Source organism: Cervus canadensis, chromosome 13, assembly GCF_019320065.1.
Source record: "Cervus canadensis isolate Bull #8, Minnesota chromosome 13, ASM1932006v1, whole genome shotgun sequence".
NCBI classification, from domain to species: Eukaryota; Metazoa; Chordata; class Mammalia; order Artiodactyla; family Cervidae; genus Cervus; species Cervus canadensis.
This window is the reverse complement of record NC_057398.1, coordinates 50,492,718-50,510,588: the sequence shown is the minus strand read 5'-3', so window position 1 is coordinate 50,510,588 and position 17,871 is coordinate 50,492,718. Positions and strand designations below refer to the sequence as shown.

The following is a 17,871-nucleotide window of genomic DNA, read 5'->3' as shown; positions in this document are numbered from 1 at the left end:
GTCCAAAAGAACAAGGATGACATGATGTCAAAGCTACGTGCAGTCTAAGTAAGGTCTTTCAAGCACATCACACCATCCTCAACTCAGCAGTGAGTCCATGGTGAGCCCAGGGCTCAACTGGTGAGGAGCAAAGCTAGTCTGTAGCTCTCGGGTCACCAGGACTATAAGGAAGTTACACTGTAAAAAATATAGTGGTCATTAAAAGCTAAAAATGACATGTGACAGAAAGCATACAACATTTGTTCCTTACCCTGAGTCATCTGACTAGTAAAGAGAGCCACTAACAAGGTTCAAACTCACTAGTAATCATCAAAATGCAATTTAAAACAGTGAGTTGAAAATCTCTGATGATCATATTGGCCAAAAAAAAAAAAAAAAACAACTAATAACTATTATACTCAGAATGAGAAAATAGTCATTCATACCCTACTTGAACTGGTATAAACTTTCTTGAAACAATTTGGCAATATGCAATAAAAGCCTCAAATCTACTCTGTCCATCTGACAGAGCAGTTCCACTTATAAGATTTTATCCTAAGGATATATCAGATGTGTACGAATATTTGTTTATAATAATGAAAATTTAAAAGAAAAAAAGCTAAATATCTTATCAACAAGGGTGCTAACAATTATGTTACCTCCATACAATTCATAGTAAACCAAACAATACTGTACAACAACAAAAGTGATGTAGGAAAATATAATAGATGGTTATTCGCAATATCTTAAAATTTTTAAATCTGACTACAAAACACTATGTAATAATCCAGTTTTTTAAGGTTATTAAAAACCTGTGTGCATTTTATCCAGTAGAGGTAACATTAAGTGAAGAGAGTAAACAATGAAATTTATTCAATTCTGTTTACTTGTAATTTTGATTTGGTCTATGATCCAAAATATTCATTGTGCAAGGTCCTACAGGTTCTGCATACCCTAATATTTCCAACCTTGAACTGTGAAAGTAATTCAATTAAAAGTGTCATCTTTGAGTACAGAAGGTAATTAAGTACAGTGATGCTAAACAAGAATGTTTTTATACCATATATTATGTCTCATTCTTTTAATTTTTTAAATTTATTTATCTCATTATTTTCTACGTGAACTTTAATTACTATAAAAACTTAGTTCAATCTATAATTTGCCTCTATTTAAAATTTAAACACTGCTTTTTTTCTTTTAAAACCACAACATTAAGTAACACTCAAAACTTAAAAACGTTCTTTTTCATGGCACTTAAAAGCATTATACCTTCTATTCTTCCAAACATTCAATTTCTAACGTAAGCTTTCCAAGTCATCACCTTAGATTTAATGTTTCCCTGACACTTTAATATTATTAACTGCAGCTCACACGCGGACACATAAAGGGGAAGACGTGATCTGGGCAGACTAAACGCCGTGAGAGGCTGGAGGGCTCCCAAACACACGCACCAGCACCAGCGGAGTCAGCTTAACTTCCAACATGTCCTTCCTGGCTTCCTTCCTTGCTTCCTTCAGGTCAGCCTGGTACGACGCTGAGGCGGATCGGCGGGATCCTTTTGGGGGCCGGCCAGGGGAGCGGGAGCGAGACCTCGAGCGGCTCCCCCGGCGTCTGGAGGGAGAACTAGAAGTCGAGCCACTTTTCCTTTGCCTGAAGGAGGTTAAAGGCTAGAGAGGGAGGAGAGGGCAGAGCTTCAGCATTTAAGTCATAACACACGCAGACCCACACTGCAAGAAGGGAGCAATGGCGGAGATCGGCACCAGTGCTTCTAAAGTCACTTCAGGAGCTCATGGGAGCAGAGCATCCATCCAATGAGGCCAATGACAACTGCGGCAATGACCCGTCTCTCCTGAGACCAAGGCAGCCTTTCCACTCCTAACTCTCCTTTGACGGTACTGCCATGAAATGCATATTCTAAATCAAGTAGCTGTATGTTGTCCCAATAACATATACGAGAGATACAATAACACTGACTCAGACTGAGACGGGAACTTCCCTGGCGGTCCAGTGGTTCAGACTTTGCCCCTTCTGATTCAGGGGGTTTTGATCCCCGGTCGGGGAGTTAAGATCCCACATGCCTTGAGGCCAAAAAACCGTAACATAAACAGAAGCAATATGGTAACAAATTTGATAAAGACTTTTAAAAATGGTCCACATCAAAAAAAGAAAAGAAAATCTTTAAAGAAAAAAAAGACTGAGATGATGGGACAAAAGAAAACAGCACACAAACAATAATAAGAAAATCAGTCCCACGTTTCACTCCAAATAAAACACTATCAGATTTTTGAAAAAAGTCCAAGACTGGGTTACTTCGTAATGTTTTTACCCTGCCCTAACCTACTCCAAATGTTTCCAGGGATCTAGACCTCAAGGAAGGCAAACTACCTCCCAGTCCAAATCCCTCCCACCCACTTTGTGTGGCCCTGGAGCTGAGAATGGCTTTACAGTTCTTAAATGACGGCAAACAAACTCAAAAGAAGAATGAAACTTGGTGGCACATGAGGATTATCTGAAATTCAAAGTTCCGCATCTGTGAATAAAATCTCACTGAGACACTGCCACACCCAGACCTACTCTCACACTGTATGAACTACACGTCCCACAGTGCCTCAGACATCTGCAACCTGTCCTTTTACTCAAAACCGTCACAGACCACTGTCTACAGCACTTGAACTGTGGTCCATAGGCTGTGGGCTCGAGATGGGTTACTGATCTGAGACAAGGAATGAAATTGAGAAGTGGGTAGAAATTTTTATAGCATTTTGACCAAGTAATTTTATGTCTATTGAATCTGAGAATTAAAAGTCAAGGCTTTTATTTTGTACATTTTTTTTTCCATTTGCCTAATAATTATGATATATTAATAAGTACTTATATGCCATGGATCAGATATTTTCAAGCTCAGGTCCTCACCAGATAGGTTGAGAAGCCCTGGGCTCAAAACCAATTAACATCACTCTCCTGATTAAATCTCAGTGTCTAGGATGAAGCCCAAACCCCTCCAGTTCTGGTTCCTTCTTAACCTTCCTCTGGCCCTCATCCACCACACCCTTTCAGCATTGGTTGCCTGTGTCCACCCCCACCCAAGCCTTTGGCACACAACCCACTGTGGAAGCCCCTGGCCCCATCACCTGAGTTTCTCTATCTGTCCTCAGCACTCAGCTCTGAAAGCCTGCCCCAAAACCCCATGCCCTTCCCTATTCTTGTTATGCCCCAGTACCACCCAAGACAAACTGTCGCAGAGTGGCAGAGTGCATTAAACCAGGGGCAGGGTGATCTACGTGTCTGACTTCAGCAGACTGGGAGCTTCTGAGGAACAGCACCGTGCCTCATTCATACACTTCCAGAGCCAAAATCAGGACAGGACCCAAAGAAGGAGTGTGAGAGCCAGACCTGACTGCTCTAAGCTTAAAAACCACGCCTACTGTGATTTCCCAATTATTATAAGCATGGTCCATAAACCAAAGAGCGCTTACCTTGATATCACTCTCTTTCAATTCAAGTTCAGTTCCATCTTTGTATTTCACGTTGTAAAGCTGGGAGTTGCTGTCATGGCTCAGAATTTCTACTTCATAGTAAAGCGAACTCCCAGGCCATCGACCTCTTACCACCTCACCGTCGGCAAATTTCCTACTTGACATTTTCAAAAATCTGTCTGAATAGTTAAAAAAAAAAAAAAAGAGTCTGAACATATACACATTTGTCTTTTCTCACAGATTAAACACAAAAATACAGCTTTCCAAAATGTTTAACGGGTCAAGACTTTCGGGCTAGAGAAGCCTCTGGAGGAAAGAGTGCACAATTCCTGTTTTACAGTTGAAGCTTAAATATGTTAACTGTTTTGTCCAAGGCACAGAAAGAGACAACATGAAGCGGCAGAGCCAGGACATACAGGTTGTTCTCTCCTCCACAGCAGATTTCACTGGAAATCACTCTACACACAGCAGTGGCCCTGAGGACTAAATATGACAAAACATAAAGGCTCAAATGATTTGCACCATGGAAAACACTGCCCACCTACAGTGACCACGCTTCTTTAATTAGCGAGGCACAATCTCACAAAGGGCGCAAATTTTCTGATTTACAAATCTACATAAACTGTAGTTCCCCCCTTATCCGAGAGGGATATATTCTAAGACCTCCAGGTATCCCCAATGGATGTCTGAAACCACAGACAGTACAGAGCCCCATATATACTATGGGGATATATACTATAGTCCCATATATACTACACATACATACCTATGATAAAGTTTAATTTATAAATTAGGCACCACAAGAGATTAACAATAATAACTATTAATAGGACAAATATAGAACAACTGATCCTTGAGAGTCCCTTGGACTGCAAGGAGATCAAACCAGTCAATCCTAAAGGAAATCAACCCTGAATATTCACTGGAAGGACTGATGCTGAAGCTGAAGTTCCAAGACTTCGGCTACCTGATGCAAAGAACTCACTCATTTGAAAAGACCCTGATGCTGGGAAAGACTGAAGGTGGGAGAAGAGGATGACAGAGGACGAGATGGTTGGATGGCATCACCAGCTCAATGGATGTGAGTTTGAGCAAATTCCAGGAGATGGTGAAGGACAGGGATGTCTGGCGTGCTGCAGTCCACAGGGTTGCAAAGAGTCAGACACGACTGAGCAACTGAACAGCAACAACTTTAATAGAAGTTATACGAAAGTGGACGGTCTCTCAAAATATCTTATTGCACAAACTTAATGCCTTTTCCATCTTAACTAAGCACTTAATCGTGCACTATGGCTGATAGCTTTTGCAGTTTGAGGTACAAGAGCAAAATGGATGAATTTCTTTTTCCTTCTTAACAATTTCACAATAGATTTGTTCTTATCGTAGGTCTTAGCAACCTCAGCATATGATTCTTTTTCCTTTCCCTATTAAGCCAAGAATTTTCACCCCTTCACTTAAAAGAAACACTGTATGGCTTCTCTTTGGCATAATCTGAATTGCCAGCATCACTACCCTTGTGCTTTGGAGTATATATATATATATATATATATGTAAAATTGGGGTCACTTGAATGCAAGCACTGCGATACCTCAACAGCTGACCTGGTAACTAAGACAGCTACTAAGTGACTAATGGGGTGGATGCGCTGGACAAAGGACGATTGGACGATTCACATCCCAGGCTGGATGATGAGGGACGGCAAGAGATTTCATCACGCTACTCAGAATAGCGCACAATTTAAAAGTCATGAACTGTTTATTTCTGGAATTTCCCATTTAATATTATTGAACCACAGGTGACCACAGGTAACTGAAACCTCGGAAAGTGAAACTATGGATAAAGAGGGATGACTGTAGTCTTTAAAGATGTAGGCTTTAAGGATGTATCATCTAATTTTAACAAATTACCTTTATTACAAACAGTAAACTATGAGACAGACTAGGAAAATCAAGGTTGTATAATTAACATTATATAACCTACCAAGAGTGAGAAAAATAACTTCAAATCGAAAATGAAGAGCAAATTTGGGGTTTTCACAAATCTTTCAAGTCTTACAGCTGAAGTCTCAAATGTATACCAAGTAATTCTGCCAACCACATAACTAGGCCAGTATCCTAGCTCTTTTTTCAAATGCCTACAACAAACATCAACCTCCAGTTATAACCTTTTCCAGTGAACCAAAGCACAGCCCATGAAGCCTGGTATAAGAACAACACCCTAAGAAACCACAAGCAATCTGCAGGAATTGCCACTTACATGAGACCTATTTGCTACTTTTTTTCAAACATCGACTGATTGCTGGGTGCCTCTAGCTCTTAGGTAGTAAGAACTTCTCCCTCGATGGACCAGCAGATTCACATTTCCACAGGACAAAACCAGCTCCTCCTGACATCTCCAACACCAACTGAACAAGCTAGGCCCTCTGAAGAAGGCAGTACGAAAAATCTCTCCTTGCATCACCTTCATCCCCGAAATAGCCTCTGGGCATACAAATATACATTCCTCACTCGGCTCCAGTCAAGAGCTGATTACACAACAATACCAACATCTCAGAACTTCTGAAGACTCTCCAGAATTAAGGAAGGAGAAAGTCACATTATCACACCCCTCCTGAGAAAAAGTCTTTCCCAAGCATCACATTTCTTCCCTGTTAATCATCTGAGAGGCAAACTTCACAAGCTTCACTTGTTTAGATAGACAGGAGCTAGGTGGGTAGATGAAAGAAGACACAAAGACTTAGGTGGTGATTAGAGGATGTCAGTCCATTTGCATGTTAGGTACAAGACACCTACCTGAGATAGCAGTACTGGGGTAATGAAGGGGTTTGGGCTGGGGGCGGGGCGGGGGAAGCAAGGACAAGGAGCCCAAATGCTCTGAGGATGAAGTCCCACCTGGATGAGAAGTCACGTGAGGGGAACTTGAAAAAAAGAAGGTGGTGGACACCTTGGGACCCGGAGGAGGGGCACAAAAAAGGAAGGTGACAACAGCAAGTTTTGCCTATTTCAACATTTAGCTCCAAGCCTCCAAACACTGAGAAAGAGGAAGGAAATGTGCCCTCTTCTCTCTTCTCTTATGCCCCTTCCTTCTTCTCAGACCCTTAAAATCAAACCTCTGTTATCAGTACTAGTTCTCTGATGTCAATTGACCAGGGTTGGCAGAAGGCAATCACATCTTTCTACATGAAGATGTTATTCAAGTTTCAAATAACTCTTTATTAACTTTTCAAACAGTCCCTCGGGAATTAAGGGCTGCATGTGTGTGCGCCAAGTCACTTCAGTAATGTACGACTCTGTGCGACCCATGGACTGTAGCCTGCCTCTATCCATGGGATTCTCCAGGCAAGAAGACTGTAGCGGGTTGCTATGCCCTTTTCCAGGGGATCTTCCCGACCCGGGGCTCGAACCCAGGTCTCTTATGTCTCCTGCATTGACAGGCAGGTTCTTTACCACTAGCGAAAATCCCTTGAGCAGATTCTGTCCCTTTTCGGAAATTTTATTGCACAGATACCACATACACAGTATCTATCCAATACTGGTCATAGGTCAATTCCAAAGAGGTTTTTGTGTTATCAATCAACTATTTGGGGTTAAACAAATTAAGATATCCCCTGTATATCTGTTAGGTCTCTAAAATTAACTTTAAAAAAAGAATTAGGAATAGCAATCTTTCACATGGTGGTTGAAAAAGGAAAACAAAGGGGGGACAAACCAGCATTCTTCTCAGGAGACCGCTATCTCAAACACAAATGTTCCAAAAGATGAAACCACCACCATTATGATGGTACATCTCCACTTTGCAGGAGTATCGCACAGTTAGGAGTATCGCACTCGGAGTAACTAGGCAGGTAGGACAGAAAAGCCCCAGGACATTCATGCACATCACCGTACCATCACTCAAAAGATAGGCGTCCCTCAAAAGGGAGGTTTTAGCCAAGTATGTCTGCAAAGAAAGATTCTGTTTACTGAACACAATGACTTCATCCCCCCATTAGCAGTGGAAACATGGGGACCCTCAGGCTTTTCTCTATTAAGCCACATGCTTGCTAACTTCAGTGTCAGTTGGCACTGGAATCCTTACACATTTTGGCTCCAATATGTTACTGTTTATCAGCACAACAGAATGTGCTATTCCCTGCTGATCACATCTTCCGTCTTTCTTCACTTTCCCAAATCAGTCTAAACATGGCAAAGAAACGGAAGCGCAAATGAAGTCTCACGGCTTCCCTCTTCAACACCTGCACCCAAGGCTGGCCTACCCGGCAAAACCCAAACAGGAACCCCTGGCCTAGCTCCTGCCCCGGCCGCAGGGTACAGAAGAAACTGCCATCTTCCTGGTTGCACAGGCAGAATAGCCCCACTATCGTCCTAAGCAAAATAAAGAACTGAAGGAGCAATAATTTCCCTCCTACTCACTCTTTCCCCTCCTCCCTAGACAGCTCTCAGAAACCAAACTTAAATTGGACTTGGTGCTCCATCTAAATTAGCGCACACACACCCATCCTTTCCTCCACGGCAGTTACAACGGTGTCTTTACAGATGTGCACGTATTTATTTGCAAGGTCCCTGAGGGCTGGGACCAGAAGCATGGGTCTAGCTGGGGTCCGGCCGGGTGCAGGCTCTTCCACACATCAGGTGAGCAAGTTCACTTGCTCCGGGCTGAACCCTTGAATCGTCCACGCGCTGTCCAACGTATCTACTGGGTCATTCTGAGTATCAACAGCCTGATTCCCGATCAGACCGCGTAATTATTTTGGTGAACCGCCTGGAACCAGGCCCTTTGCAATCAGGAGCTTTTTTTTTTTTTTTTAAGCCTTAAAAAGATATATTAAAAAGAAAGGGGGGAAAAGGATCGAGCTTTAGCAGGAGCACGCAAACCTGCCTAACTACTCGTTTTTTGAGTGCGCAGAAATACCGGGCGGGGGAATGCAATGCATGCAGCCAGCCGTGGAAGTCGCCAGAGACGGCCACGACCCTCCAGGTCAGTGATAACCACCGACAATTAAAGTCAACTTGGCAACCCCACTTCCCCGTCCGCCAGGCTGCCGCGCCTGTTCTGCCTACACAAGAGCTGGGCCCGCCAAGCCACCCCGCTAATCTGTCAAAAAGGCGCTCGGAGCAGTCTTGGGAGGGCCGATGCTGCAGGGCGGGGACAAAGGCACCGGGGTGGATCACCCACCCACACATCCTCCCCAGCCAACATCATTTTACTCCGACGCGGCGCGTCCAAAATGGAGGGAAACGTCGGCAATTTAAAACCACAGCTTCATTTCCGCAGCTGGCCGGGCCGGGCGCACTTCGAGCCTCGCCAGCAGCCGCCCCGACCGACCCGGAGGAGGGGAGGGCGAAGCCGCCGCTCCACGCCAGGCGCCCCGGGACCCCTGCCCATCCGCCGCACCCTCCCCGCTGGCCTCCCCCAGATCCCTCGGAGACCGCGCTGCGGGGAGCGGGGCGGGGTTTCGGGAGCTCACCTGCTCGGTGATCCTGCGGGAACACGAACGGCTCCGGGAGAGTCGCGGAGCAGCAACCAGGCGGCGGTTCCGCGCGCGCGACACTGCCCGCTTTCGCGCTCTCGCGCCCCGCGGTCCCGCGGCCCGGGCGCGCGCATCCCCGACCCCGCCCTCCCCTCGCCCCGCCCCTCTGGTCAGCCTTCCCAGGGTTCCTATTGGCTCCTCGGTCTTTTGAATCATGCCCAGCGCTGTCGATTCGTCACGAGACGTGGCGCGTCCGCCCCGCCCCGCCCCACCCAGCTGCCTGACCAGTTCTGCGGGTGGCAGATCTGGGAGCATCGGCGCCAGGCTCGGCCCGAGAAGGATGTGTTTCCCCCGGCCTTATCTCACCCTCCAGACCCACGGACCGCGCGCTCTCCCCGCCGTTTCCCTCCCGGTACTCGCGCCTGTACGGTTGCCTGGCGATGCACAGCAGGGAAATTGGTGTGTGAAGTAGTTTGGCGAAAGAGATCGTAAAAAGCTGTAAAGAAAATAAATTTGCATAACGATCACTAAAGATCAACTTTCCGAGGCCGAAAGTACTTCTTGCTGAAACACTATTAGTGCTCTCCTTACTATATTTAAACACACACACACACACAAACACCTCTGGAAACCTTCCGGATAAGCAGTGGCTCCGAAGGCAATCTGGGGCTCCTTTGTCTTGGCGATGGATGCATCTCAGTAGAAACTGACCTGGACGGTAGCTTGGGGGCAGTGGGGCTAGTGAGTGGATGTGCGGGTTGGTAAAGAATGCCCAGGGGTTCCCTACAACTCACATCGTTTTTATGACGGCTGCTGTAAGGAGGGGGTTCAACATTACGCGGATATAGTAGAAAATATTCACCAACGTGCGGCGTCGAACAGAAAATTCTGTCCGTGTACACTGAGATACCACTTGACGTGCACACCCGCAAGTCTAGTTTTACTTGGCCTCCAGAATGCTGAATCATTACACTGTTGACGACGAATCTGTTATGGATCCTAAACCTTTTTTTTTTTCTCTCCAAGTTATCATTATTGGTTAGTTGGTTTCCTTCCTTCGAGGTCAAGAGTTTAAAGCAGTCCACTGAGGTTCCCCATTTTGCAGTGTGGTTTTAATCAAAGTATTTTTTTTAACCCAACTGCTAGGTTAATCTAACTTACTATGTAAATTTAAGTGAATTTCTATTTTGGAAACACTGTCCATTAAATTATAATAAGTGGGCTTTACCATTTATAACCCAGCTTCTGGTGCAAGAGTGCTCATTTTCTCAGTTACAACTACAAAACACCCAGGTTTACTATTACAAAAAGAAGTAAAAAACAAATAACACATTGAGCTTTCTCTGTCTTTCACACCCGGTGTTGAATGAGTGGTGAATTTCCCGGTTTAGTTCTCAGAGAGTCATTTGTCATCCAGAGTTAGCCAGTTGCGGATTTTCAGAATATATAAAGTCACTTGGAGAGCTGTATCTTAGCACTGGTATTTCCCTGGCAGTTTAGTGGTAGACTCCAAGCTCCCTATGCAGGGGGCATGGATTCGATCTCTGATCCGGGAACTAACGTCCCAAATGAATGGCTCAACCAAAAAAAAAAAAAAAGATTAAAGCATAACCAGTGGCTACGAGTGGCACAGTCCCTGTTCCCACTGACGAGGAAAATGAGTAATGGAGAAGCAAAGCCAGTCAGCACTGCCACTAAAGCAGCCAAAAGACATACGTGGGGCCAGGAAGGCTTAGATATGAAATACAAGAAATATGATGTCTTCTAATGTGCCCATTATTTGGCTCTACTTCCCAAGGACCTGGGCTATCAGGTCTGATACATGTCTTTCAGGATATAGGTCTAGGTATAATTTCCCATGGCATGAAGAAGTACAGCAAGACTCATCTGGTACTGTTCATAACAAACTTTTATGCACTGTGAGCTGCAGAAAGCCTTCTTTCATAAAGTAAAAGAATCCCAAGAGCTGTCTGATAAAAACACATTTTTACCAATGTTGTTTGACCTGATTGGCTTGTATTCACATAGCTATGGAGTTCGTGATTAGCATGATGAAATAATTAGGTTGGTCTTGAGACAATTTTTTCTTTCATTTTTATTTGAAGAACTTACATTTATGTCTATTTGCAACTCTTACTTATCCCCCTCCTTTTTTTTTAATATTTATCTATCAGAGGCCAGAAGGAGAGACTTTCAGTACATGGACCCAAGTATACTGCTATCCTCAGCTTCAGTGGAAGAATTTAAAAGAGGTAAGGCTAGTGAGAAAGAAAGAAAAGAAGAGGCAGGAGTTGGTGTAATAATCATAGTACCTAGTTTTATTTATTAAGTTCTGTCCTCTGCCTCCTGCTGCTCTAAGGACTTTTTGTATCTTCATTTATTTCACTTGACCCTCAAGACATCGCTGGGCCAGGAACACCACGTGGCCCTGTGAGTCAGTGTGAATTTCAGTTCTAACACTCACTTTCAGTCCTCTCCCAGCCTGTTCTCAAAGCCTTGATTTCCTCATCTGTAAAGTGGGGATAATAAGTGTACCTGTTCTACAAGGTGATTGTGAGGATTAAATGCAGTTATATTAGGGTGGTGCAAAAGTAATTGTGGTTTTGCATTGTTGAAATTTGCTGTTTGATATTGGAATCCATTCTTAAATGTGGTTATGTTATACATCATTTTAATGCACAATTCTTGCTTTATGCTTCTTTGCTAATAACATTACTTGCTATTTATTTATATTTATTTTAGATGAGGAAAATGATATTAGACAAAAACCAAACTCAAGCGATTTTCTTGTTTGAGTTCAAAATGGGTTGTAAAGCAGCAGAGAAATCTCTCAGCATCAGCAACGCATTTGGCCCAGGAACTGCTAACAAACGTACAGCGCAGTGGTGGTTCAAGAAATTTTACAAAGGAAATGAGAGTCTTGAAGATGAGCAGCTCAGTGGCGGGCCATTAGAAGTTGACAGTGACCAAATGAGAGGATCATTGAAGCTGATCCTCGTACAACTACACAAGAAGTCGCCAAGGAACTTAACCCTGACCATTCTACAGTCATTTGGCATTTGAAGTAAATTGGAAAGGTAAGAAAGCTCATTAAGTGGGTGCCTCATGAGCTGACCAAAAATCAGAAAAATCGTCATTTTGAAGTGTCATCTTCTCTTACTCTACACAACAACAGCAAACCATTTCTCCTTCTAATCGTGACATGTGACAAAAGCGGATTTTATACAACAGCTGGTGACGACTAGCTCAGTGGTTGGACTGAGAAAAAGTTCCAGAGCCAAACTTGCACCAAAAAGTAGTCATGGTCACTGTTTAGTGGTCTACTATCAGTCTCATCCACTACAGCTTTCTCAATCCCAGTGAAACCATTACATCTGAAGTATGCTTAGCAAATTCATGAGATGTATCAAAAACTGAAATGCCTGCAGCTGGCATTGGTCAACAGAATGGGCCCAGTTCTCGATGACAATGTCCAATCGCAAGTTGCACAACCAATGCTTCAAAAACTGAATGAACTGTGCCATGGAGTTTTACCTTGTTCGTCTGCCATATTCACCTGACCTCTTGCCAACTTACTATCACTTCTTCAAGGATCTCGACAGCTTTTTGCAGAGTAAATGCTCCCACAACAAGCAGGAGGCAGAAAATGCTTTTTCTAAGAGTTCATCAAATCCCAAAGTATGGACTTTTTTTGCTATAGAAATAAACAAACTTATTTCTTATTGGCAAAATGTGTTGATTGTAATGATTCCTATTTTGAATAGCAAAGATGTTTTTAAGCCTAGTTATAATGATTTAAAATTCACGATCCAAAACTGCCATTGCTTTCATACCAACCTAATACATATTGGAAGGTACAGCTGTATTTCAAGTTCATGGTCAGCATTTTTAATCAATTGTAAATAGATTAACTGGTGTTGTCAATAGCATATGTGTCAATACCTTTTTGATGCATTTTTTGTTTTTTTTCTAAGTACCTAAATCCTTTGAATCCTCCTTTAGCATAGATTGGCTTCATTCATGGCTCAGACAATAGAGAACTCACCTGCAATGCAGGAGACCCAGGTTCAATCCTTGGGTTGGGAAGATCCCCTGGAGAAGAATATGGCAACCCACTCCAGTATTCTTGCCTGGAGAATCCCATGGACAGAGGAGCCTGGTGGGTTACAGTCCATGGGGTTGCAAAGAGGCAGACATAGCTGAGCAACTAACACTTTCACTTTCATAGTATAGATTAACTGGTGTTTTCAGTAGCATATGTGTCAATACATTTTTCATGCATTTTTGTTTTTTATCTAAGTATCTAATCCTTTGAATCCTCCTGTAGTTGCTAGTTTATTAAATATAAGACTGCTGTATCTTCAGTCTTTTGGTCTATACTATTCTAAGTGAAAAATCTAACCCACTCACCGGATTTAATTTTTTTAACATTTAATTACTTATTTGGCTGCACCAGGTCTTAGCTGCAGCACGCAAAATCTTTGATCTTCATTGCAGCACATGAGATCCTTAGTTGCTGCATTTGAACTGTTAGTTGCAGTACATGGGATCTAGTTCCTTGACTCACAATAGAACCCAGGCCCTCTGCATCGGAGCACGGAATCGTCGCCACTGGACCATTAGGGAAGTCCCAGATTTAATCTTAAAACTTAAAGATCCTTTGTTCAGAAACTAATTATTATTCAAACATTTTGTTTTTAACATTTGCTGATTAATAACCTTTTAAAATTAGCATAAAATTTGCATGGGTGTGTTGGGGGTCCTGAATTATTTTTCTGCAGGAAAAAGTTCATACTTCATAGTATGACATACAGGAAAGGGCTTCAGAAACTTGCCCTCATAGATCTTTGCACCAGGGTGGACTCCCTCTGTCCCTTTTTATGCCTATCTGAACTTTCCCACCCACTTCACCCTCCATTTCTACAAAATTTCTAATGGGGCCATGGTCACATTGCTTGAATGCCTTCTCCCTTTTTCTGAGAATGGCCTTCTTGCTCATCCTCAGCAAAGCTTCCCCCATCTCTCTGCCCGCATGGCACTTCCCACATATGCCTGTCACTGCCTTGCTATGTGATGGGCATCCTGGAAGGCAGGAATCATATTTTATTTCTCTTTGTGTCTCACCCCATTAAAGAAATGACTTGTTAGCTAATTATGAAACTTTGTCATCTATGTTTCTCCAAAAGCCAAACTAAGTAAATTCTCTCCCTCTTGGGCTAGTAACTGAGATTCTTCTGAGGCTAGGTTAAGGGAAGAGGCAATGGAACTTTCACTGGCACTAATTGCTCCCATTAAGCAGGGTAGATGAGAGAGCTTTCTGCCTTAGAAGCACACCTCAGCTGCCCTCCCCTCCATGTCTCCCTTGCCCCCAGCCACTGGCCCAGCTTCTTAGCACCAGTACTCACTCTGCTGACCATTCTTCCCTCTGCCTTGGTCTCAATCTCTGAGCCCTTATCCGTCTTAATCCAGAATATGTTTCTATTAAGAACCTACTGGATGCTTCACATGGGGTTTAGACATAACCCAGACACGTGGTTTGTGTTGGCACAGTGGCTAAACTATAAATCCCTGAGAGCAGCCTTCCACCCCTGCCTCCCACCCAGAGTCTGTCTGGGACAGACTGGGGGCTCCAGTGTGGGACAGAGTGTATTTGTTTGTGTTATATGTAATTGCCACGTTGCTTCACTTCCGGCCAAAGCTAAGCCTAAGCTCATCAGTGCTAATGTCCAGCATTTGCACTTCTCTTCAGTGATTGCTCCAACCCTATCACTAAAACTGTTCCACAACCTTTAGGAAAAGTGGGGGGCACCTGCAGTTGGCATCTGGGTGGTGGAGAAAGGGATATCATGGAGAGGGGACTAATGTCTAATGAGAACCTGCAGTGCGGAGAGCACTTCCATTTCTTATCCTTTTTTTTTTTAATTTGTCTGCCCCAGGTCTTAGTTACAGCACACGGGATCTTCATTGCATCATACAGATCTTTGACTGTGGTGCACGGACTCTCTCTAGTTGTAGTGTGTGGGCTCAGTAGCTCCATAGCATGTGGGATATTAGTTCCCTGACCAGAGATAAAACCGGAGTCCCCTGTATTGTAAAGCAGATTCTTAACCATTGGACCATCAGGGAAGTCCCCTCCTTATCTTATTTATGACTCAAGCCAACTCAATGAAATAGTTATCATTATCCCCATCTTTAGGATAAAGAAATAGACTCAGGTCGACAAACATGCCAAGGCACATCCGGCAAATAAGTGCTGGAGTGAAAATTCTAACCCAGATCTAAAGATTCCAAAGCGTCCACCCTTTCTTCTGCCTGATCCCCCCTGGTTCCTGGGGCAGTCTTCTGGTTCTCCTGGCCATTAACTTCTAATTGTTAACTGCCCCCACTGTCAAATCAGCTGGAGGCTTCCCAGGCTGATCAGAATACAGCTCGTGGGCTTTTTGTCTACCTTTTGAAGACACAGAACCTTTGTGACTGTGCTCCTCTGAGTAACCTGGCATGCAAACTGGCCCTCACTTCCACCTTTGATCCTTTGCTCCTCGACTCGCAATTCCTATGCCCTAATTCTGCAGGCTTGCCTGAATGCCTTTCCCCCTAGGGGCTGTCTTAGAAGATTCACTTTACCCCTGTAATTTTTTTCTTTTTTTTTTTAAGTATCACTGTACTTGTACTCTTGCAGTGCAGGAGACCCAGGTTCGATCCCTGGGTCAGAAAGATCCCCTGGAGAAGGGAGTGGCTACCCACTCCAGTATTCTTGCCTGGAGAATCCCATGGACAGAGGAGCCAGGTGGGCTACAGTCCATGGGGTCGCAAAGAGTCGGACATGGCTGAGCGACTAAGCACAGCACACAGCCAGCGCAATTAAATCTGCTTAAAACATGTTTGAGGGGGACTTCCCTGGTAGTCCTGTGGCTAAGAATAGGCCTTCCAGTGCAGGGGATGTGGGTTCCATCCCTTCTTGGGGAACTAGATCCCACCACATGCCCACAGGGCAACTAAGACCACCCACCCAGTCTAGAACGCCTGTACCACAACTAGACACCCACCATGGCCAAATAAATATTGATAAGTAAATATTTTTTTTAAAGTTTGAGGGAGATGATATAAAATACCTGAGATGAATGTTTAAAATCAGATTTGCAGAATTCTTTTAAATGTCTTCATTTTACTTGAGTAAGTGCATCCTAATTGATTGTACAACCTAAAGCCTGTTTGAAGTACAATAGTGTATTATTTTATTCTGAACACACACCTGCATAAATGACTATATATCTGACTATTATGTCTATTAAAACAGGGGACTTCCCTGGTGGTTCAGTGGTTAAAACTTCACTTTCCAATGCGCTGGGTGCAGGTTCAATCCCTGGTGGGGGAACTAAGATCCCACATGCCTCAAGAACCCCCCAAAAAAATCAAAACGTAAAACAGAAGTAATGTTGTAACAAATTCAATAAAGACTTTTAAAATGGTCCACATTAAAATAAAAATGGATGAAATGTAATTGCAACATAGATGTATTTGAAAGTTGTGCAGAGACAGCCTGAATAGCCATTCAAGAACTCTAAATATTATTTGATATGAGTAGTTTGGCAGAAAAAGAATGTATCATCATACTAAGTTACTTAAGATATTTCTTTGCTTGTTTATGTTTGATACAAAAGAATAACCACCTCTATAGCAAAGCAGGTCATGGTACTCTGAACTCTGAATCTTCCCCAGGGTAAGCCTCATTGTGAAACAAAATGCCATTTTTGCCTATATGAGTATAGTTTTTACATACTTAGATTTCTGAAATCTCAGTAATCTGAAAAACCTTTTGTCTATGTAATGTAAAAAAGAAAGGATTACCTTGGACCATTCAGAATCATCCCACTCGTAAAGTAACAAAAGTACAAGATTATAAGCCTTCCCATAGCATTGGAAGTGGAAGTAAAAGTCACTCAGTCCTGTCCGACTCTTTGCGACCCCATGGACTATATAGTCCATGCATTTCTCCAGACCAGAATACTGGAGTAGGTAGCCTTTCCCTTTTCCAGGGGATCTTCCCTACCCAGGGTTCGAACCCAGGTCTCCTGCATTGTAGGTGGATTCTTTACTAGCTGAGCCACAAGGGAAGCCCTCCCATAGCATCAACCTTCCAAATAGCATTATAGCAGCACCCATTAAAAATGTTATTTCTACAAATATACAGCCCTCTTTTTATTTTAATTTCCACTTCTTTTTCCTGTTTTACTTTCTGTGATGTTCTTTGTGTTCATTCTCCTTGCACTTCCGTAAGTCACGGCCAAGACACCCATCCTGAACAGAGGGGCGATGCTCCCATTTTTCTGGGAATCACCTCCCACTGGCCAAGGCAGGCTACTCAGATCCCTTTACGTTCATTTTTTTTAATTGTCTGTGTTTTAAACATGCTTTTGCTTCCCTTATGCCTACTAGACAATGTATATGCCTGTGAAAAAGTCCCAGAGTGCTGACCATGAATTTAATGGTATGCCCTTCTTAATGTTCTCAAATCATAGTCAAATTAGGCAATTCCTATTTCTTATTACATCCAAAAGGGCATTGAAAATTCTTTGCTTCACTAATAGTAATCAGTAATATTTATAAATACTACCGATTTTTTTGCTTCTTTTTCTAATTGTGGTAAAATATGTATAACATAAAATGTTTCCTCTTAACCATTTTTAAGTGTGCGGTTCAGTAGCATTAAGTACATTCACACTACTGTACACCCATCATCACCGTTCAGCTTGATAACTTATGGTGAACGGTGAACAGTGCTGCCGTATTCGTGGTCTCTGAAGAAGATTTAACTCCAGGAACGAAGACAGTCTCAGTCACTCTGTGCTTTGTGTAGATTTTATTTAAAGTGAAAGTGACAGAAAAAGCTTCTGACATAGACATCACAAGGAGGAAGGAGAGTATCCACTTCACTAGATTAGGTCT

At 43.2% G+C, this 17,871-nt stretch overlaps 1 protein-coding gene and 1 long non-coding RNA gene across 2 annotated transcripts in view; one reads left to right on the top strand and one right to left on the bottom strand.

The window, feature by feature from the left end:
• The window catches only part of LBR (lamin B receptor), a 28,689-nt gene extending 19,622 nt beyond the window's left edge, over window positions 1–9,067 (bottom strand). Inside the window, exons 1-3 of the mRNA XM_043485576.1 lie at window positions 8,923–9,067; window positions 3,456–3,634; window positions 1,431–1,646 (exon numbers count right to left, since the gene is read on the bottom strand). Coding sequence (XP_043341511.1) covers window positions 1,431–1,646; window positions 3,456–3,620 — 381 coding nt within the window. The 5' untranslated portion in view covers window positions 3,621–3,634; window positions 8,923–9,067. The remainder of the gene's footprint in view (window positions 1–1,430; window positions 1,647–3,455; window positions 3,635–8,922) is intronic.
• Window positions 9,068–9,278: 211 nt separating this feature from the next.
• On the top strand, window positions 9,279–12,585 carry LOC122452150. Its single transcript, XR_006272595.1, has 3 exons — window positions 9,279–9,384; window positions 11,100–11,177; window positions 11,668–12,585. It is a non-coding gene; the product is annotated as an uncharacterized LOC122452150 (long non-coding RNA).
• The last annotated feature ends 5,286 nt before the right edge of the window (window positions 12,586–17,871 follow it).